Source organism: Acipenser ruthenus, chromosome 2, assembly GCF_902713425.1.
Source record: "Acipenser ruthenus chromosome 2, fAciRut3.2 maternal haplotype, whole genome shotgun sequence".
Lineage (NCBI taxonomy): Eukaryota > Metazoa > Chordata > Actinopteri > Acipenseriformes > Acipenseridae > Acipenser > Acipenser ruthenus.
In genome coordinates this window covers 32,465,635-32,488,687 of record NC_081190.1, presented here as the reverse complement: position 1 = coordinate 32,488,687, position 23,053 = coordinate 32,465,635, and the positions used below count along the sequence as shown (strand labels likewise).

At 36.8% G+C, this 23,053-nt stretch overlaps 1 protein-coding gene across 6 annotated transcripts in view; it reads left to right on the top strand.

The window, feature by feature from the left end:
- LOC117409457 (CBP80/20-dependent translation initiation factor) overlaps positions 1-23,053 on the top strand; it is a 139,804-nt gene that overhangs the window by 90,236 nt on the left and 26,515 nt on the right. For 4 of the 6 annotated variants that reach the window (XM_034015549.3, XM_034015550.3, XM_058994209.1 and 1 more), the window contains 3 exons: positions 6,529-6,597; positions 12,414-12,921; positions 13,629-13,928. In XM_034015549.3, the coding sequence (XP_033871440.1) occupies positions 6,529-6,597; positions 12,414-12,921; positions 13,629-13,928 (877 nt within the window). The remainder of the gene's footprint in view (positions 1-6,528; positions 6,598-12,413; positions 12,922-13,628; positions 13,929-23,053) is intronic. The other 2 variants (XM_034015554.3, XM_034015551.3) reach the window with 1 other exon arrangement.

Sequence of the window (23,053 nt, the reverse complement as noted above, 5' to 3'; positions counted from 1 at the left end):
GTAAAACCAGTTTTAAAAGGCACTGCATATCAACAGGACACTCAGTACTGCATCTCCAGCCCTGCCCCACCCCTTGTTCGCTGTATTTATCACATATCTCTTCATAGTAGTGCATACTGATAAATCCTCTCCTGATCACCAAACTCCTCAATAATGCTATCCAAGTCATTATTTTATTACTATAACATCTCAAAAAACTTGGCAAATGTCTGTGATATTCTTTGAGCGCTGGATGTGGAAGCAGCTAACTTGTTTGTTTATGTCCGTGTTATGTCTGTGGTGAAGGGACTATGCGTATTGCTCAGATCTGCCTCATGTTTTTTTTTTTTTCGGCTTCTATCGGCCTCACCCGGCCATTGAAAGCTTTTCTCGGCTTTTTCCGGAGAAAAAATGACTAGGGACCTGTGCTTGATGTCTTTTTGATGATGTCGGACAGGAAAGGAAAAATTGTAATGTTGGACCTGATCCGACATAGGACCGGAAAGGGTTAAAGTACATAATTACATGTGTATCTTTTTCATACTATTTTATAACTAATTAATAAAGTTCTATGTATAGACATCCTGGAAGTGATGAGTCGTTTCTTAACTACTGTTATGATACAGTGTCAACATCAGATGTTCAAACAGAACCAATTTCATGCCAGGCTTGCATACAGTTTTTGTATTAGTGTTCTACTCCAGATGGACGGGTATTTCTACTTAGTCAGGTTTGTTTAGATCCCAGGTTGATGAGGAAGGTTAAATGTAAGTGACATTAAGCAGCATATAAACACTTAAAGAAGGGTGTGTGTGATTTTGATTGCCCATTACACTGAAGCTACATTTCCAGGATGTTCAAGGGTATCAGTAGCTCAGGAGGTAGCACAGTCAGATCAAAGGTCTTCATTCTGCCAGGGGAGGATATTATCCGTCTGACTGCACCACAGCGCTGCAGACATTTATTGAACCTTTTGAAACTAAATAACTAAACAAAGACAAAACCCTACGATAACAAATTGAATTTTCTTATGTGTTTGTGTGTATTTTATACTAAAAAAAAACCTAGTAGACCTCTATAGTGTTCTACAGTTTTGAAGGAATTAAAAACTCCACAGCCATTTACAAAGTGAGCAATAATAATAATAATTATTATTGTTATATACAGATAATATTTTATATTGAGAGTAATAAAGTAAGGAGTTTCAGAAATATCAACAATTTTAAAATAGATATAGTATTGAAAGCAAGAACTAAGAAATGGTTTAGTAATTCGACAGTTTTTATTTTATTTTGGACCACACATGAAAAAACGCTTTTTTGCACAGGGTGAAATAACAGTATTTATTTCTGCTTGATGTTGTCAGTTGTTCTTATTATATATGACTCATTGCTGTATTTAATTAATTTACTGTACATCAATGCATAGTCCAAATAAATACTTTAACTTGCAGGTTAATTATAGTTGTTATATTACTGTTATTCGTTAAGCCACTATGGTACCGCTCTGTTCTTCAGATAACCCGTGAATGCATTTTACAAGCAATGCACACGTTTAAGAAGCCATTATTACTTGCACAAGTAAAGGCAAAAGGGCTGTGTATAAACTTATCTCCAGTAGAAAAATATCGAGTCACAAAAATATGTGTCTTGGTCGTGTGAATTAAAATGAAAGTTTCATAATTCTGCGCTGTGCTTGTTCTGACTTGCTCATTTGCATTTAGATAACAAAAACAAGATCTAAAGAGTCTTTTGAGAGTTATGCTTTATCCTAATTGGAAAGCAGATTTTCAATTTGCATTTTTTTTTTTTAAATGTACATGGAGGGAATATCAAATATATCCTACTGGGTGGTTACAATACAGTGCATTACTGGGTTCATGCAATTAGTTATATGCTCTGAATATCACCAGGTATTAGTCATGGGTCCATTGACCTGATTGGTGGGAAACACAGCACTTTATAAGATCCAAATAATTTAACTAACCAAACTCTAATCAGATGTTTTTAAAAAGCACACCCTGGGCATCCTAATCACAATAAAATGTACATCTTTAGCATATTATCCTCTTCGGGGCCACAGCAGACCCAGACAGAAAGGGGAAAACGAGCATACAAAAAAACTAGCTGGTAGAGAGGGTGTCTATTAAGAGATATGAATGACAAGTGCCTATGCTTGATGTGTTGAGTGAATGTGAGGTTAAATGGTACTTCTAACTAGGTCTCTGATATAATTGACTATTCTGTTCACTGCATTATTTCTTTGATCCCAAAGAAAATGAAAATCCACACCTTTAGATTATGGGGAAAAATAGATGAAAAGAGGTTCTTTTCTGCTGTGATCAAAAGGATATGTGTCATATAAGCGTAAGCTTGAAAAAGTAGACAAAGCTTACTTTATATAAAATAATGACCAAAATCATGTTTTTTAGATGTCCTGGGGAAAATGAACAGAATAAAGGTGAATGGCTTTTTAACCCTGTAATAACCAGTTGCTTAACGTGCAACACAGTACTTAGTCACCCTCTTTTGAGCATTGTGTTTACAGTACGACTTTAAAAGCCAACATTTTCATATTCAAGACTTTGTTTTTGACAACTAATGTCTGGTACAAGAAACTGAGAAACTAAAAAGACTAGTTACGTAAATACATTAAATAAATATCACAGGGTTAACCTAGGGTCTGTTTTCTATTAAATGAAATCGAAGTGCATTGTAATATATAAAGTGCATATACAGAGAGAGAGGGTGATAAAGCTGTATATGTATACAGTACTTTACTAGCAACCTGAAACTGAGCCCACGAGGTTGGCTGTTTTTGTAAGCGTGCATATGTTTTGAATTTAGCTGACAAGTCAACTGGTATGGAATTAAGCTTGATTTACAGGAACGTGCTCCTTACAGCAGAGCCTCTATTCAGGAAACATTACTTTTTTTTCTCATTGCAAAAATGATACTTGCATTTTGTGGAGAGTTTTATTCCAGCATTACCTTCATTTGATTTATTTCTAGACGTCTTGGAATTTTTATACCAATTCTCGAGATCAGGTTTGTACATCTGCATTCCTTGTCATTAAATGTATAATTTGTGTATGTGTTAAGATAAATAGAAAGATACTTATAAATGTAGAAGGGAAGTTTAATTGCTATTATACATCTGGACTAGAGGGTGCTCTGTTTCTCTAACTTCCAAAGATAGCTTCTCATGTGAGGGTTTTATTGCTTTTGAACTGCCTGATATGTTTTTGTTTTTTTTTCCTAATAAAACCGCATAACCTTTTAGACAAAACATTTACAAAGATTCCATTTATAGTTGTCAGTTTGACTTATAGAGCAATCTAATGTTAAATCATTTTAAGACCTTATTTTATTTTCACGGTATAGAAACAGCAACTTAGTTGCAGGAGCAGTTAAAATATTGTTATTGCTAGTTTCATAGTTAAATAGTTATAATCCTCTCTTAAATTAGCTTATGCGCTTGCACGCATTAAAATAGGGCACCTTTCTACTATATACTAAAATGTACATTCCATCAATTTTAACCATGAGTTTACTATGACCTTTCTTTCTTTTATTGGTCACTTGGTATCAGAAAGGCAGGTCCCTGAACCAAGCTCTGTTCTGTTATTGTAAGCTATTGCCAGAGTAGTCTTCCAGTAAATAAAATCATACACATTTTTATAAACATTTTAAAATAATTTTTTCAATCGGTGTATGAGGTCTTGGTATAAGGAACTGTCATCTACTGTATAGTGGTAGATGTGTAAAGGATGTTTTGAATCAGCTGCATTGAGTTTTAGAAATTACTGCTCCATCATCAGCAGCAGCATTGCACTTCCAGATGTATAGTAATGTTGACTTTCAATTTGTATATCTAGCAGTTCACAAAACTTGACATGCAGGTGTGTACATGCTTTCATGCTTGTGAGTTTGCATGCATTGTTTCCTCTCATGCATACATGTGTTTACATTTGTATTATTTTCTACCTCACTGAGTGCATGAATTTGCATGTGTATGTCTGTGTGTTTTGAATTCCATATGTAAGGCAGGCAAACAACCTTTGCTGTAATTACCCCCTCCCCCTGCATTTGTGGCTGACAACTGTAATTCCATTCAAGAAAATCAGGAAGCAAAACCATTACAGCTGCTTGAAAAGAAGAAATAAAACAAAAATGTGAGGATCCATTAAGTTTTACAACTAGGCTTTTAAATGGTTTGAAAAGAGTCTGACTGGTTAAAGATGTAGATGTATTATTTCAATCAGCTGAACCCTGTCTGTACTGAGCAGCTCTCTAATTTATAATTCAGCTCAAGTCAGTCAGCAACTGTCTGCCCTCAAACTTTTAAAAAAAAGTCCCGGCCTACTTTTCAGACATAAGAGCAGCTTTGACGTAGCCCACAGAGCTACTAAAGGCACCTCTAAAAAAAATGAATCCAAGCTAATATTTGAGTAGAAACAATATCTATTAATTGCCAATCTGATTGTTCTTCCATTTGTGTAACTACCAGAAAATGTGCTTGTAAACTAACCTCTTGGCTAGACTTTCTGTTGTGTTTACAGGGGATGGACAAAAATAGAAACCAAACTGTCTTGTTATTTCCGCATCCCGGTGTTGCAAGTCTGTTTTGGTCGTGATGTGCAAGACCACAGATATGAAAGACTTTTTGATAAAGGGTTTGTCTGGTTGTCTGGTTATTTTGGTAATCAGTAAAAATGAATGATTGTTACTGATTATTCTCAAGGAACAGTTGACTGGATCGTCCTGGAGACTGTGTTGCTGATTTTTTCCCTGGTTGTTCCTGAAGGAATTATAAATTTGAGGCTTGCATTGAGGAATAGTCATGTTTCCCTACAGAATCATTTAAAACTTGCAGGCTTGCCATGTCAAGCAAATGCAGCCCTGGTAGCCCTACACCATATTGACAGTGTTGTGGATGGTGTATATATATATATATATATATATATTGTAACGGCCCGGCACTCACTCGGGTTCGTTGCCCCTTTAAAAATACGACCCAACACAAGAAATGGAGTTTTTAAGCGCGGTTGCGCTAATTTTTAATAAACACACAAAAATAAACAAAACAAAAACAAACACCTAACTCCGATTTGGAGCACTTACTACACGTTTTATGCAGGTCCCTGACTAGCTCGCAGGACGGCTAAGCCGTTTACCTGTCATAAAAACCCTAAAACTACACACAGCACTTACTCAGGACTGCTCGGAAACAGAGCACGTCTTCTGTCTCCTTCTACTCAGCAGCCCCGTGCAGCCAAGCTGCACGTCTCAAATACCCCGCGCCTGGCATTAATTTACAATACCGCTCAGGTGCGGGTGATAATTAACCAATAAACAATAAAACAATTAAACAAAATGTGCATTCGCACATGTTTTCTTCAGGGAGGACACTAACCCCCTCCCTGATGTGTTACAATATATATATATATGTATATATATATATATATATATATATATATATATATATATATATATATATATATATATATATATATATATATATATATCCAACTCCTCTGTATATCTCATATTTTCTGTAGACATGTGTGTCTTTATCACTGTCTCTTCATCTATATGTGTTCACCCATGTATCTGTCTGTTAATGTAGCAGAGTTGCTACTTTTTTCAGTAATTTTAGATCCAGACAATAGATTACATTAACACATTGGTAAACCTCATTGCTCTATTCTAGACAGTTTTAATTTTGTTTTGGGGTATTTTGCAAATATGTGAACCTCGTATATCACAGTTCACAGATATATTACTGGTACATGCCACTTTGTGTTAATTATGACTGGTCTCTGTGTATAATATATGACATGTCACTAAAAGTTAAGTATACCATATAACATGCCACTATGTGTTACATTTTAGGATGTAGATTTAAATCTGGTGATTTCAGGGGCCATCTTCTCCTTATATTGTTCTTTTGAAGGGGTAATTATATCACTGCATATTCTTTTGAGTTATCCTTTTTCCTTCTGGAATCAAAGATATACCATAATATACATTCGCCTAGACTCTCAAAGTACTTTACTCCAAATCATCATAAGCACAAATTAAAGTTAACAAACAAGAAGTAAACAACTCAAACATTTAATACTGGGATGTGTCGGTAGTGTTATGCTGTTTTCTTTTAGTATTGTATTGGGTGTATTTCCTCATAGAAAATGATTGTGCTAATGACAATTTGAAGTAAATAGCTTTTAGAATCTAGCCCATGTTTGTATCATATGTATCAAACAGGGACTGATACCTGACTAGTTTACAGTAGGTAACAGAAAAATGTGTTGGAGAATGCTGAACAATTATTGCACTTATTTATTTATTTTTTTAAAGAAAATGGATTGCAGGAATCTATTTTCTATGCTAGTAGTGCATGCTATTCAGTAGAGTTTAAGCCATTTTGTATTGTGCTGCTGTTGTTTTTTTGCCTGTCTTCTCCCCCCTTTTGTGTCTGCTCTGTGCTTCTGCCTCTGCATCGTTCTTACTCCACATCCCATTCAGAACCTCATCCTCTCACACTTAGACACGTTCATCTCAGCCAAGAGAAGTTAACCGTGGTCCTTCCAGGCAGTGGGAAAAAGCCAAGCGACAGGTTAGTCAGAAACTGAAGGAGGGTGGAGGAAGAGGACGTGGAGGAGGAGGGGTGGTGGTGGTGAGCTGTACATTACAGACTGGTCTAAAACACTTGTTCTCAACACTTATAACTAGGCTTGCAAAAATATGAGTTAGACTGAAATAAAGATACATAGTTTTTATACTTGCTGTCTGTTCTGTCTCTGTTCCGCTCTGAATGGCTAGATGTCGCTGTAAGTCATCTCAGTGGTCCCTTAGTAGGCTACTGTAGTTTCGCTGTCAGTCATTTCATCCTGTTCTGACAGACCTCATTGGCTGAAGCAGCGCTAGAATGCTGTCATTTGTTTAAATGACTGTCAATCATCAAGACCACACCGATTGCGGTCTTTCATTTGCCAGCTACAGCGCCTGTCATTCTAAGCGCCTACTTTGAAATTAGCGGGTTAAGGTGTAGGTAAGCTTTTGGTATAGGTATACGGTGACAGTTACTAGTTTATTTGAAAATGTGGCGCAAGAGAAAAACACTTAATGAATATTGTGCACAATAACTAATATTCTGCTTATTTTTAAGCAGAATATTTGATATAAAAGCCATAAGTACTGTGTTTGTTTGGGGGTGGGTGAAAGAAATGCAGATTTGAAATGATTCGTTAAACAAAAACCTGCAGTTTATGGCAACCGGGAAACTACGTTGAGAAACTCTGGTCTAATACAAGCTGGTCTAATACAGGTTCTTAGCAATGTGTCTATTGTGTTAAATGCTTTGCACTGATCATCAAGTCTAACTTTTTACTGATGAAAGGGCTGATTGCAGGCACTGGACCCATAGTTCTGGACTGACAGACAGAGCTGACCAGTATGGGAGCATTGGATACTTGCTGCAATGCTCTGGGGTGGCACTTATTTTTAAGTGGTCATTAACAGCTATGTGACCAGTATAATTTAGTTTTTGCAGTGTTACATGTCCACTCCTGTTCTACCCTCCAACAAGTGCATTGACAGAGTTACAAGTAGCAGGCCGTGTCAGACCTGGAGTATTTACATTACTACAGAATTGCTATTTTTAAAGGAGCCAGCTCCATCAGTGCATCTCATTCCTGTCCTGATTCATTTCAGTCCATTGGGGTCTACCTTGAACCTCCTTCCCTATCATTTAGTACCTCCAGCTGACAAGTTTCTTTACTCTTACATGAACAGTTTTTCCACAACATTGTATGGTCTATTGGTTAGATGGTTATTTTATGAACACTTGAAATTCAGTTTAATGCATTACTGGAACAAGACCCGTCTCATTCCCAGAAAGCTGAGTATCTGAGCTTATTTGAATGACAAACAGATTGAATTCCCTGTTAGTCCATTTTAAGATTAATGATTAAAATATATGACCAACAGTTACTCTTTGCTGAAACAAAGTGCAGTACTGTGTAACACACATTAATATTTTGACCATAGTAATATTTGAATGCAGCATAGTACAGTATTAATTCATTTTAGGTTGTAATACAAAATTGCTAAATTCAAAACGTGCATTCGCTCCGCAATACATTTTTCTTTTTCAGGTTTTATCTTTAGCGGGTCGCTTACCGGTCTCTATTATTGAAAATGCTTACATTGCACCAGACTGGTATGCATATCTTCATTGGGGGTTCCAAAGATAAGGAAGTCAAATGGCTTTGAATAAGCAGACATCTGAAACTGTCTGAGATTGACAGCAATTAAGATAACTTTGACCGCAAGACCTCTGTAACTAAATGTCTTACCTAATGTATTGTTCTTGTTCTTTTTAATTGACTTTGTATAATTCAGTTTCAGTCATCACATCAATGGAACTTTTTAAAACTCAAAAGTTTAAAGCAACCTAGTGGCCTCGGTCAAGCTCTAGTGTATGCAAGACAAACTACCACATGTGTGTCCTATTTCTTACTGATGTATTTCTATCAGCCACTAGAGGCAGCGTGTAGCAGGGGATTAGGTTCCTGGGTAAACCAAATGTACATCAGAGAGCTCTATTGAAACCATAGGGTTGCTTTTTACTTTTAAAAAGTCGCCATAGTTTGAAAGCACGCGGACTTAGTATCATGTTTGATTTAATTCAAAATCAAAGTGAACCTAAACAAGAAAATGAATGCTGTACATTAGTTAAGATACATTTCATACCCTTACCAAGTTGCTCTTTAAAGCATCAGATTGCTGCCTGAGAGAGGCAACTTGTTTTTTTACACAATTTAACAGAATATTAAACAGATATATTGATGAGATATACAGCTTTGAGTAATTGCCTGACGTGGTTTGAAGCCACTGTACATTTCCCTATTGAAAGAAAACTACATGAGAATACCCAGTCTCAAGAGGTTAAAAATCAGTCGGTCCCAAAAAAGATCGAAGAGGTAAATAGAAGAGGGCAATACTTGTACTGTTGCTTTCTGTAGACAATTTGTATTGCTTTACTTTAGCAGATAAGGCTTTTTTCTTCCAGAATTATTGGTTAGCTATTTTAAATTAATCCATACCTTCACACACCATAAATGTAAAAAATATAAATCAAATGTAAAAATATAAAATCACATGTTTTATCAAAACAGTTGTCGAATTGACTTGGGTGCAAGTAAGCTAAATTATTTAACTTAGTCAGATGCACTTGTGGTTCTCACTATTTCTTTTGAAGTTACTGTACTGTATTTTGAGTTGAAGTACCATAGGGCCAGTACATTTAATCTTTCTGGCAGTGTCAATATAGTTGTGTAATTGGGATTATTAAACATTAGCAGAAGCTAAAGTGCACCTAAACTGTCCTCCACATCTCATTGCAGACACTATTAATATTCACTTAAATGTTGTCAGAACATGTAAATATCTGTCTCTGTCTCATTTGGTTTAAGCCTAAGATAAGTGCCTGAAAGCAGTTTCTTGTTTTTTGTAAAGGTTAACATTAAAGGCTTCTGACAGACTTTATTGGGAAAACATTCTTAAGGGCCATGACGCCATGGTTAGGCCAGTCGATAAGGTACCATCTGCATGAAAGATGTTCCCCGGGATTGATGGGAAGGGTCAGAGGTCACTAACATGCATGAAGTTGTTGAATACCTTGCTCAAACATTTAGGATGTCTTATTCTAGGCTTGTCAGTCTAAAATCCAAACTTGTAAAAGTGCGTAACTTTAAAGTGGTGAAAATTTATTTTGGTTTTTATAGTAGCCCCGTGGACGGTACACCGACTGATCAACTGGTACAGCAAGTGCTTTCTTCTGAAGCAGAAATCAAGAGTAGCTGGTCAGCAACTTCACATAGGAAAGTACAGTACCACACATGTGTTTTCAGTGGAACAGCTTAGAAAGGCTTATGATAGGCAGTCTGTCTGACACCAAATGCAACTTTATTTAGGCCTCTATTATATCATTCACTCCCAATACATGTTTAATACCAAAGCTGTAATTTGGTTTTCACTTCTTGACTAGTTAATGCACAATCGCTCAATGTTGCCTTCACAACTAGTAACTAGTCTAGAACTCGCAGCACAATTTAAAAAGAAAAAAGCTTTTTGTATGTACAGAATACTGTATTTGACAGTGCATTCATTTAAATTTGATCTTTGCATTCTAGAGAAAGAGTGGAGGTGGGGCAGAAGGACAGAGTGGGGTGTGTACACTTTCAGAGGGAGCTCATTTCATATACAGTATCTTAAATACCATCACTGACCTGGGAATAGCAAGACCCAAGCCCTACTTAAAAACACACAATACAAATTCCTTGATGTATTATTTAGAGGTTTTATATATCTAGAATCATCCTATCCTATTGTGATGAGAGTAAAGGACATTCTTTACTTCAAATTAATTTCAGCATCTGGTGGTATATGGAGGTAGTACAAACATGTATGTGATTAGCTTTCTTAGGGCATTTGCATAAAGGGGTGACATTCTAGATTTATTTCATGAAATTGGCAGAAAACTGTCATTTCAAACTCTGACAGTAAGCAAAAAAAAACATTTTAGAAATGCTTAACAGAGCTGTTTATATGAAGGTCCTCTTTTTAGCACAGGCTAACTATATCAGAATTGGGTTAGGGCTTGTCTGATAAGGACAACAGTCACATACAGACTACATTGAGGATGGATTTTCTACTATTTTACTTCCCTTTATTGAATAGATTTTTCCGTATCATTTTCAAAAGGCATGTACTAGCAATGAATAATAAAATCTAGTTTTGATCAACGATCATTGCAGTTGACATAAATGCCTGCTAGTATACATTATTTCTGATAAAACACTGGCATTTGTTTTGCCGGACACGAATAAGTCACCAAGCCTTGACAAGCATAAAATACCAAGTAATACCATAACAAATGCAATGGTGACGGCACATTTGCTTTGCGAGTGAATTGAAGGATTGTCCAGCTTTCAAAGCCAGAACTATTGCTCTTTGTTTGTTCAGTAAATACATTCAGAATACAATTAGGAAGTAGTTTGAGATTTTAGTGAAATGTGATAAATCCTGCCATACATTATTGCACACTTGTATTTTACACATGATATGTGCCACCATTTACTTGTCCAGGTGACTTCTGTTATCTCTGGTATCAAGAAGGTCACATCTTATAGGGACAAAGGGGTATCATTCAAATTTCACACTGCCTTTGCTGAATGAAACACTTAATTTAGAAAAGCTGGGCCATGAGAACTTGCTACCCGCAGGAGAATGCATGCAGGCCTCTGAGCTTCATCAAGTTTTCCTTTTGAACAGCGCTTCGATAGATGTGCACAGCAACAGAGTGATTGTGCTGCTGGAATAGCTTTTCCCTCTGTTATTGCAACTCAGAAGGACATGCATTGGATAGGCCTGAATTGTTGACCTTGTCTTAGAACCAGGTGTTTTTGCGTAAAATTTTAATGCGTGCCAGAAGAATCTATTGAGATTATTGTCACTGCTATTTCAAACAGTAACGCAACATAAATAATAAAACATGTTCAGTTATTTAAGCAGGCAGTACAGATGATTACTGTTCTGCAGAATGATCAATAATTATCATAATTTAACTAACTTTTATTATGTTTTGGGTCCCTGTGAGATTTCCTGATTTTAAAGTGGTTGCTGTACTGCATCATCATCGTCATAATAATAATAATTTTTAAAAAGGTCCTTAACTACAGGACTTAAGTGTGTGATACGCTTCTAGACCTTAATGATGCTGATGAGAGTGATTTTGTTTGTTACAGTAACAATAGCACTGTAATGCCACGCAATTTGGGGTAGAACTGCTCTTTAAGACATGCTGCATCAGAGTTTGCAGTGTGATTGATCTTTGGGGCTTCATCGGTAATGATGTTTGGGTTCATGCAAAGCTTTTAACAATAGAAATTTGATTATAATACGCTACAAAAAAAGGCTCATCCTTTTGGTCAGACGAGGCATATGAAATTCAGAGATAGTCTGCTCTGCAACAGACCTTGCTTAAGGAATTGGAAGTACTTAGTTGTCTTAAATGAGGCTACACTGAAGACATGATTGTGACAAAAGCTCTAAAGCTACATTTTGGCTAATCCTATTTATGAGATGTTTAGTGTTGACACACAAGGAATAAGTGGGTACGGTTCTTGTGAGTTCCACCCATAGTGACCAGTTCATTTTTTTACACTTGAAAAGAAAATAATCTTGTCTCCATTTTGACACAGGGCTAAAACAAAATACCCTATAGAATGCTCCCCAGGAACTTGCAAACATTTGCCTCTCAGTACTGTAAGAGAGCTGCTATTGCTCTTAGAGGCCTTCTATGAACTGTGGATGCTAGGTTCACTTGTTGTGCTGTTGGTAAATGACACTTTTTGACACTTCTTGTAGGAGACAACAGAGACTTCCAAGTGGAAACAAAGCCCAGCACTCTCAACAGCAGCAGCAGCACCCACCACCACAACAACCACTACAGCAACAGCAACAGCTGCAGCACCAAGAGTATCCACAGAGCAACACTAAACACAACCGGGAGCACTCCCGGCCATACCAGGGACAGTCGTTGCACCCTTCAGGGAGACAGGGCTCCTCGCACCATGGCTATAGCCAGAACCGCCGCTGGCACCACAACCAGAGGCACCAGCCAGCGCCCGGTGGTGGTGGTAGTGAAAAGGATACCCCCAACAGAAACACCAAAGACACTGAGAATGTGAGGACAGAGGAGCCCCCCTCGGCTGGCCTGTGGACTAAGCCGGAAACCGAGCTGGACAACAGCCAACCAGAGGGGCCCGCCCCGGCAAACTCGGAGGTGAAACGCAAGGACAGCCTTACAGACGGACACAAAGTCAACTTGCTTCAGTCTTCCAAAGAGAGGCTGAGAAGAAGGCTAAAACAAAAGGTATTTCCATTGTTAGGTCTTATTTTTTTTTTTTTTTTTTTTTAATTTTTTCAAATAAATAAGTGGTCTCTCCTTGTTATGCTCTCTGCTGACATAGGAAGGGGACCATATGGTATATTTAATCTCATTGTGTGCTATTGTGAATTAACTATTGTTAAATGTCAGATGAACCATACAGCATTGTACGAAGTGGTTAAAAAAGACAAGGTTATATGTAACAGATGTTTTGAAAAGGATAAGGCAACCCTTTGGATTGTGGCTGTATTTAGTTAATGCAATGACACTTACACGCATCGACTACAGCGCCCCCTATGCCCCATGGTGGTTGTCCTGGAATCTTCATTCCTGTCACGTGGTACCACCATGATATTGTTCCAAAGCAGGTGTGCAAAGGGGTCAACTGAACTTTTTGCTGTCATGTTAATGTAAACCACATTGATGGAAAATAGCTAACTTACTGGGTAGAACATGCTTTAGGATGACAAAAAACAACCTACAATATCCTCCAAAAAAGAAAAAACATTCTGACATCACCAGCTCGCAACCTAACACTTATTTCAGCAGTTGCTCTTTCATACCAGTGGGTATCAACTGAACATGCCTAGAAAACAAAATCTGCTGCTTTCTGTCCTGTTTAGCATGCTTTTTCAACCAAACCTTTTTTAATGTTTCTTTCATTCATGCTTTGTCTGCTGAAACAATCACAGGATGAAGTCTTGGTGGAGACCACCAACCCTCAGAAGAACCGCATGGACAAGCTGATTGAGATCCTGAACAGCATGCGGAACAACAGCAGTGGCGTGGACTCCAAGCTCACTACATTCATGGAGGAGGCCCAGAACTCAACTAACTCGGAAGAAATGCTATCCGAGATCGTCAAGACCATCTACCAAAAGGCTGCCACGGACCGCAGCTTTGCTTCTACCGCCGCCAAACTCTGCGACAAGATGGCCCTGTTCATGGTGGAGGGGACCAAGTTTAGGAGTCTGCTGCTCAACATGCTGCAGGTATTTTAACTGGCCTACTTGTGTTATCTGGGGGAAATTAGTTCAAGATATGCATAAACGCTAAATACAGTGGGAAGCCTCTTTTCCATGTTCTTGTGACCACTTGTGATCCATGAGAAAATATTGTACCAGGTTGTTCCATATTTCCATGACTTCCATATTTAAACTACATTTTGGCATAACCATTAACCTTTCACCCTATGCACAGCATCTCAACAAACATACTAAAAAATGTTGTTGCATAACAGCTGTTGTTCATTGTAGCTTGTGCTGATCAACTTTTTACTTTTCAGCATGTTTCTTAACAGGTCAAAAACACCAGTTCTATAACTAGACATAGACAACAAACCAATGTACTTTTTTTTTTTTTTTTTTTTTATTCAAAGCAACTACTTTCTTCATACAATATTGAACCAGTCGTCCCTGTGGTCTACACCAGCTTCTGAGTTTAATAACTGCTATTCATTTCACATTCTGTTTTATGAAAGCAAGCATAACCAGAGAGTGACATTCACTGCTATCACAATAATATGGTATTTTAAACAAGTCTCTGGTTACAGTAGGTATGCATTTGTATTGAAAAATAAACAGCCTGACCTCTAAGATAATCCGTCTGGGGACCCTGGATGCCATTGGTGATTACTTTATGATATCTAGTGTTGCTCCTTGGCAGAGCAGATGCTGGTACCTTTTGTAAGCAGTGGGACCTGAATGTCATCTCACATACTGCATGCATGGAAGAGGCTAGAGAGATGTAAACAACCAACACGATTCTTCAAGTCTCTGTGTTTTAAGTAAAGTTTGGCCACCGTGCCTGCCTAAATGTCAAGACAGCTGTGTGTGACATTTTTCAAAATGCCATTGGTCTTACATATAGATTGCAATATTATAATGTAAATAATGGCTGGACAGACAGATTACAGTAGATTGATGTATACTGGAATAAAGTGTATGCATATTGATATCGATAGATAGTTTCGTGCTATTTGACTCAGAAAAGGATTGGTTATGATTTTAATCATTTATGGTAGCCTTAGGCTGTGGGGTTTTATCATATCCCATAGGCACCTCCTAAGATATGCTGTTTTATATCATACAGAGCTTACATTTAAGTTTGTGCAGGGTATTCATGTTTGCCTCAAACTGATTGTGCTCTTTCTATTTTTCATTGCTGTATGTGCCAGAGCATAGCATTATGGTCCAGGGTTTCTTTGACCAAAAATAAATGAAAAGTCCACCAATGAGCTCATATTTTTGCTACTCTCGTTTATGTTGCTCTTAAATGCAAATCACTTTTTTGAATATTTATTTTGCTATTGAATATCTTATCTAGACACCAAGAACAGTGCTAGTTTATAGTTAATCCACCACTCATATATAATTAACCATTTCAGATGCTAACTTTTCAGTGTTATGGAAACTTTGCTGCCTTCACTTTGACCTGTGACCTACATGTAATATGCCATATTGTGATATTGAGACTTTCTGGTTTCTGTAAAGACTAAATGCTTACTGGCTTCGTATGTGTCATGTATCCTGTGATTCTCTGAGTGTTACAATCATGGGTATCATACAAGACAAACTGGCATCTTCACACTGTGTGAGACACTGGGTGAGTTTGTTTATAATGCTATTTTCTGAACTATTTTTTATTTTTTTATTTAACTACTTTATTGCTCACTTTGTAATTTTAATATATATGGAGACTGTTAGATAGGTTGATAGTAATAGCTAAAAAAAATACAACACTGTATCAGTTTTACAAATAACAAAAACTGAGACAATAAGAAACCTCAAATATTTACCACTTGACAAAGGTTGAATGCTAAATTGCGTATTGTGGTCTTTTTCTTTTCAATAGCTGTAATACGCTGCATGTAACATACAACCGGTCTCAGGTTCATTTCTGTTATAAAATAATGTGAACAATTGAGATCAGAAACATGTCAAACCACTCCATAGCAATGTGTGCTGATATATTTACTGGACACACAATGGTAACAAAACTCTGTACTTGTTTTAATTGAGTGTGGTATTTACAGCTATGGCCAAAAGTTTAACATCACCTAGAATTTTAGAAATGAAACTTAATTTAAAAAAATCAACTATAGGAACATAATTTAGATCTTTCATTTAACATCATGTAATCGAAGAAGCTGCAAACTGATATTGCAAAAGTCTACTGGAAGCCATAATAGTAATCAGCCTTCTCATTTCCAGCCAGTGGTCGGCTAAATTGCCGTCTACTTTGCCAGATGAGCCGCCTAAAATAGTTATTTCAAAAAGAAAAAAAAAATAGTTTTTATAGTGCTTGTATGTTCCAGTGAATAGTATTCAAAATGTTTATTGTGTTACAGTAAAATAGCGGCAGTTTCCACAATTCATTACGTATGTAAGTCGAGCAAAACATTCCTTCTCTGAGGCATTTTGTTTCTGGGCTTATGTTTCCATGGACACCGTGAATGGACCAATCACTTTCGAGCTTACAAGCGATGTTGGTGATGAAGGCCGAACTGTACAAGCATGTTATACCTGAGTCAGTAACTGTAGAGCAGAGTTATTATGACATTGTATAACATTTTTTTTAAAAAAAACAACCCACGTTTTCTATGTAAGATCGTCTTTTTTACTCGAAGTGTACAAAGTACCATGAGTATATATTATAGCATTGTAAAAATGTCTTATGCATTGACTTAGAAGATCGATCTGAAACCTAGCATATACAATTAATTCAGGAAATGATATTCACATTGCGCAATTAATTAATATGACTGTTGATTATTTTAAGTGCTTTGTTTTGCTGATTCAGTCTTTATTAAACAAAAAAATATCACTATATGAGCTACAAGATGTACCAGTCAGATCTTTTGCTGCATAATCAGTTCCTTTAAAACTGTGGTCAACTAATATTATTGATAGTTTAGCCACAAAATGCAGATTAAAAGTACACACATACACACAAACACCCACGTACAAAGATGCTTAAGCACATACTGTGATTATCTATCTATGTTTAAATGGGCATGGTAAATAAGTTCATTATTTTTAGAAGACTATCTAAATTCCATTTTTAAGAAGTTCAAGTCAAATGGAAATGTATGTTAAAACATATGTACAGTACGAATCTCTTCTTCCTCCTCTTCTGTTGATGTCTTCCCAAAACACAGCCATATTTTCTTTGTGTATTAGACAAGAGCAACAGTGGGGGAGGGACGGTATGTTCGCATTAAATGTAATGCTTAGTATGAAGTACTTAGACGGGCGGTATAGACACGCTGGTGTGGCACTGTCTACTGCGAGTCAAAATAATAATAATAATAATAATAAATAAATAAAAAGCGATGTGACGCAAAGCGCTGGTATGTCCAGGCCCTTTTAGTTGCTAAAAGACATGGTGCAAACACAGATACACAGTATAAAAATGTAGGCATCATAGGCGGCGCGTGAGTCTTTCATTTGGGGAGGCTATTCCACACTTTCCCCCCTGCATTTATTAAACCGAACGATGTACAGTAAGATACACACACATTTTATACAAAACAGACCTCAAAACCACTCAGGGATGCTACATATATATATTTGACATTGTTTTTGTTTTTTTTCCAACATAAGGCGGCCAAATAAATTAAGTTTAATATAGCACTAGCTTGTACTTTAAAACATGTTATGCCTATTTAAGCAAATTAGAAAAACAGTAAGGATAACAAGCTGCACTGTTTTTTATAACCTTTCAATCCGTTAACCTGGTCTGCAGTCCTACAGTACCTACACTAATTTCGAACACCATTTCCATCACTTTACTCATTGAAATGCAACAAAATCCTGTATCTATACTACAGTGTTGATTTTGATGTCCCAGCTGCCCTGGCGGTTGTGCAGTAGGAAAACAAGAAATATGTTTGTTAGACCTGCTTTGTGCGCTTGCGGGGAAAAAAAAAAAAATCTTCTCTCACAAATATTTTTTGTGTTGGTCAGAACAATTTAGCTTAGCCTCCCCAAGCCTCTTATACGTGCTGCCTATGGTAGGCATTAATGAATGGGTTAACTCTGCGTTTGCTTTCACTTTGAAACTTTTTACTCCTACACACTGACCAGCTGTATAGTTGGCTCATCGATCTGAGTGCCTCGTGGCGACACGTTCTGGCAACATTGAGCTACAACAGTATTACGTTGAAAGTCTTAAATAGAGAGTATACAATCTATGTTAATAAACCATTTGTATGTGTAATTTGTACACCAAAGTGATTTTCCGTTTTAACATTACTCTTTTCCATTTGAAGTAGTTTCCATGTTTTTCCATTTCATATACCTATAACTGGATATTTATGTACTGGACTTTTACTTTCAAGATACGTTGTTCAAGTAAATGCCAATGCATTAGTTATTGTCATTTGTATTTATTTTAATCAAGCAACAGTTAACAGAATTTAAAAAAAAAAAAAATGAAAGGAAAAAAATAATGCAACTTACTGGTGAAATCGATTTAATGTTTATAGAAAATGCAACAGAAACGAACTTCTGAAAACTAAAATCAGCAATGTTTGAAATCACAGTTCTCGCAGGCGCACTTGTTTTCTGACTTGAGAAACGGCGACATGAGAAAGTGTATACTTAGAATCTTTTAAGACTAAACATAAATGTAAGGACTGGTTGGTTCCATGAATATTTTTAGGAACTTAATGTGTAGTGTGTGTGTGTTTTTTTGTTTTTTTTGTATAAAATGCAAAGGAAAAAATGGAATACATGAAAAAATAGAAAACAAAATACAGCTTATGGCTTACCTTTTCTGTATTCAAATTTACTACCAATTAATACAGCTTTATCTTTAATTTAGAAATTACTTCACATTACTCTTCTGTCTCATTTGGTATTATGGTATGTATATAATGTGATGTTGTTTGTTTTTGTGTCTGAAATATAATTTCCCTGTTTCACTGGTGTCTGGTTCTCTTTCTTCCACCACTTTTTTCTGTGTGTACTTATTCAAAACCAAACGGAGTTCACTTGAATATGTGGACTTCACTTACTTTGAAATTCACTGTGTGCTAAGACAAGTTTGTGGTTTTAAAATTCTAATATAAATACATTATTTTGCAATTACTTTTCAACTTAACTTTTACTTGATCTTTAAATCTCAACGCCTAAACTAATTTTATTTCTTCTTTCTTTTCCATACACTGTACTTGATATATAAACAGAACTATGTGAGTCGTGGCTCGTTGTTTGTTCGGCCATCCTCATTTGAGGAATAACCACACAACAGGATGATCAGTCTTGGAATATCCTCTGTATCCCCTGCTGGTGATGCATATCATCAAGGATATATTGAGGGTGGTCGTAACTACTTATGTCAGATTCTTTATTTGCTGTACAGCCTCAAAGAGATGTGTGTCACTGACCATGTGTACTTAGTTAATTAAAATAAATGTGTTCCATTAAATGTCGAGCTTAATATGGGGAAAAGAAGGGTACTTTTGATGCCTACTGTTCTTACAAGAGTGTTATCCGTGCATTTCCAGCTACAAGTGGAGTAAAACAATTACATAAAAAGGCACTCCTATCTGATTCAAAGCCAGACAAAGTAATATATCTTTCCATAAACATAACTCATGCCAAGCCAGAGCAAGACTGTGTCAGACGGTATCCACACTCTGTTGATAAATCCAGGCCCTGGATTAATCCATAGCAGTGGCCTTCAATGCCATTTGTTTAGCTACTCAAGTATCAGCAATTGGGCTGATACACTGTATGTTTGTTTTTTCTCATTGGTTTCTTTGTACAGTTCTCCTTTGCTTCTGGAAAGCTTTAACTTGAATAGGAAATCCCTGGCTCAAGGTTACTCTGTACTGTGGCAATACAGGACAATGTAAAGAGAAAGGAAAAGGGGGCTCTATATAACAGTATAGATGGCAGAGATGGAATACTGTGGCAGGACCGGTGTTCAGAATGTGTATTTATGGTCAGCAGTATTTCTGTATTTACTAATTGAAGTCAATTGTAAGTAGATCCTTAAGCTGCAATTGTTTTTTTTTGTTTCTTGTTTTTTTTTTTGCTATATATTCATCATCTATAAGACAGTTGCCCCCCAGTGAACAAAGCTTCATTAGACACACATTGTATACATATTTTCGGGTTTGAATAGTAATTTTGTAGCTGACAAGACCATGAATTGCCTGCGTAGTTAGACAAAATTTTTTTTTTTTTTTTCAATTTTGAAATAACAGCCAGATTAGTATTGGATGCATGGGACCTTTCCTTAAACAATTTTCAGAATGTGTGTTGAATGTTCCTGCAGTGTTTGTTTCATTTATACTGAGTTTACAGTTGTAGTGTTTGCCCCTTTTTTACTCATGTGTGAAAGCATAAACTTGACTTTGGCCTAAAGCAAAGTACATTTTCTGTGCACTGTCAGCCCCGAGCTTCATGATTTAAGCAAATGGATGCGAGTTGTCCTAGATCCTAAGGTAGTTTTCAAAATATGGGCTATTTTCCCCACAAAGTTTCAAGTAATAAAAGCATACTAGCAAAGTGTAATAAAGCATAGTGAAAGCATGCTAATACATAGGTAAGCATTGTAAAGAAAAGCAAGTATGGTAAAGCATATTAATAAACATGGCAATCCTGGTTACACTATGGTAAATGCATAGTATAACCATTGGAAAAGATGGGAAAGCTGCAAAAATACAATGCAAAAATACTGTGGTAAACTTTTATAAGAGTCTAGCCTACAGTTATACCATCTGCTTGGATTCTGGGTTCTTCACATGTCGGAAGCTTGGCAGTATTTGTCCTGTTGAAGTAATGTTGGTGACTGTAGGGGGCACTCTAACCTCTAAGCCAATGCCCAGATTGTTGTTACGATTCAGTTAACTGGGGACCACACTGGAGCAGTACCAGTTAAAAACTGAACAGGCTTTATTTTGACTGACCTGGTTTTAATAAATACCAGATACTAATCGAAGGTCTTGAGACTGTTGAGACTGAGTGGCTTTAGGAGCCCGGGCACTTGAATGAAGTTTACTGTATTTCAGCTTCTGTATGTACACTAGAATTAGTGGCACCCTGGAACCAACTACTCAGGCCATTTGTGGTGCAGCGCAAAATACATCAAGGGGTTGATTTACTGTTTATGTACTGGGATGTGTGATTATCTCTGTTTTATATGTGGCCCTACGTCTATACATTTCTATGAATTTGGTTTCACAATGAATATCAATGTCTGCTTAACAAATACCAAGGCCGGGAGTTAATAACTTAGCAAATATGATAAAAATATTTTTCTTCATATGTTTTTAAACGTCAATGTAAATAACCGTTCATTCTTAGAAACTGTATAGTTAGTATTAACTGACAATATTGATTAAACAAACATGTCACTGACATGCATCCCCTATCGTAACTGTAAATTCAAAATGCAAACATGAAAAAAGTGAAATCACTATAATCTGTATACACTAAATTATGCTTAAAATCTGACTGTGTTTCTTTTTAAAAACGTATCGTTATTATCTTATATGTTTCTCCATACCTTCGAAAACACGAATTTAAAAAATACTAGTGCCTCAGTGTATCTATATAGAAAAACGTTTTTTGTTGTTCATTTTATATCCAATTGATCTCTGTTTATTCCATTAAGTGCAAAATTCCGTTTCTCATTAAATGAATGATAAAGCTTTGGGTTCAGTGTATCTATTTTTTTTCTAATGTTGATCGTATGAAGTGAGTGGCACACAGATTTGAAGATTTTTTTTTCTATAGCAGTTTCCAGTTTTCCTCAAACTGAAGTACTTCTGTTAGTCATGTATCGGTTAATTTATTTGTGGAAACTGCTAACTATTTAAACATATTGTTCCATATGTTGACTCTTTGGGGAAATAATGTCAATAGCTGATACATGGCAGTGATATATGCCCTCGAAGGCTAGCACTGACTCCTGGTCAGACTAGGTATGGTCATGGCTTCCATTTGCCCCATAATGCCATTACACTAACACTAGTAGTCTCGTTATAAGGCGGAACACAAATAGGACAGTCTCTTAACTATGGCTCCCAACTACAGCGTTAGAAAGGGGGACACTGTGTGTGTGTGTGTATGTATGTATGTGTGTGTATACAGATAGATAGATAGATGGAGTGCCTTGCATAAGTATTCACCCCCCTTGGACTTTTCCACATTTTGTAGTGTTACAACCTGGAATTAAAATTGATTTAATTAGGATTTTTTGTCACTGATCTACACAAAATAGTCCATAATGTCGAAGTGGGGAAAAAAATCTACATATTTTTCAAAATTATTTACAAATAAAAAACTGAAAGTCTTGATTGCATAAGTATTCACCCCCTTTGCTGTGACACCCCTAAATAAGCTCTGGTGCAACCAATTGCCTTCAGAAGTCACATGATTAGTTGAATGGAGTCCACCTGTGTGCAATTAAAGTGTCACATGATCTCAGATTAAATACACCTGTTTCTGGAAGGCCCCAGAGTTTGTTAGAGAGCATATCTAAACAAACAGCATCATGAAGACTAAGGAGCTATCAAAACAAGTCTGGGATAAAGTTCTGGAGAAGCACCAATCAGGGTTGGGTTATAAAAAAATATCCCAAACTTTGAACATCCCCCGGAGCACCGTTAAATCCATTATTAAAAAATGGAAAGAATATGGCACAACCGCGACTCTGCCTAGAGAAGGCCGTCCACCAAAACTCAGTGACCAGGTAAGGAGGGCATTAGTCAGAGAAGCAACCAAGAGGCCAATGGTAACTCTGAAGGAGCTGGAGAGATCTACAGCTGAGATGGGAGAAACCGTCCATGGGACAACTATAACCCGGACGCTCCACAAAGCTGGGCTTTCTGGAAGAGTGGCGAGAAGAAAGTCATTGCTGAAAAAAACCCATATCAAATCCTGTTTGGATTTTGCCAAAAGGCATGTGGGAGACACAGCAAACATGTGGAAAAAGGTTCTCTGATCTGATGAGACCAAAATTGAACTTTTTGGCCTTAGCGCAAAACGCTATGTGTGGCGCAAAGCCAACACTGCTCATCACCCCGAGAACACCATCCCCACGATGAAGCATGGTGGTGGCAGCATCATGTTATGGGGATGCTTTTCATCGGCAGGGACTG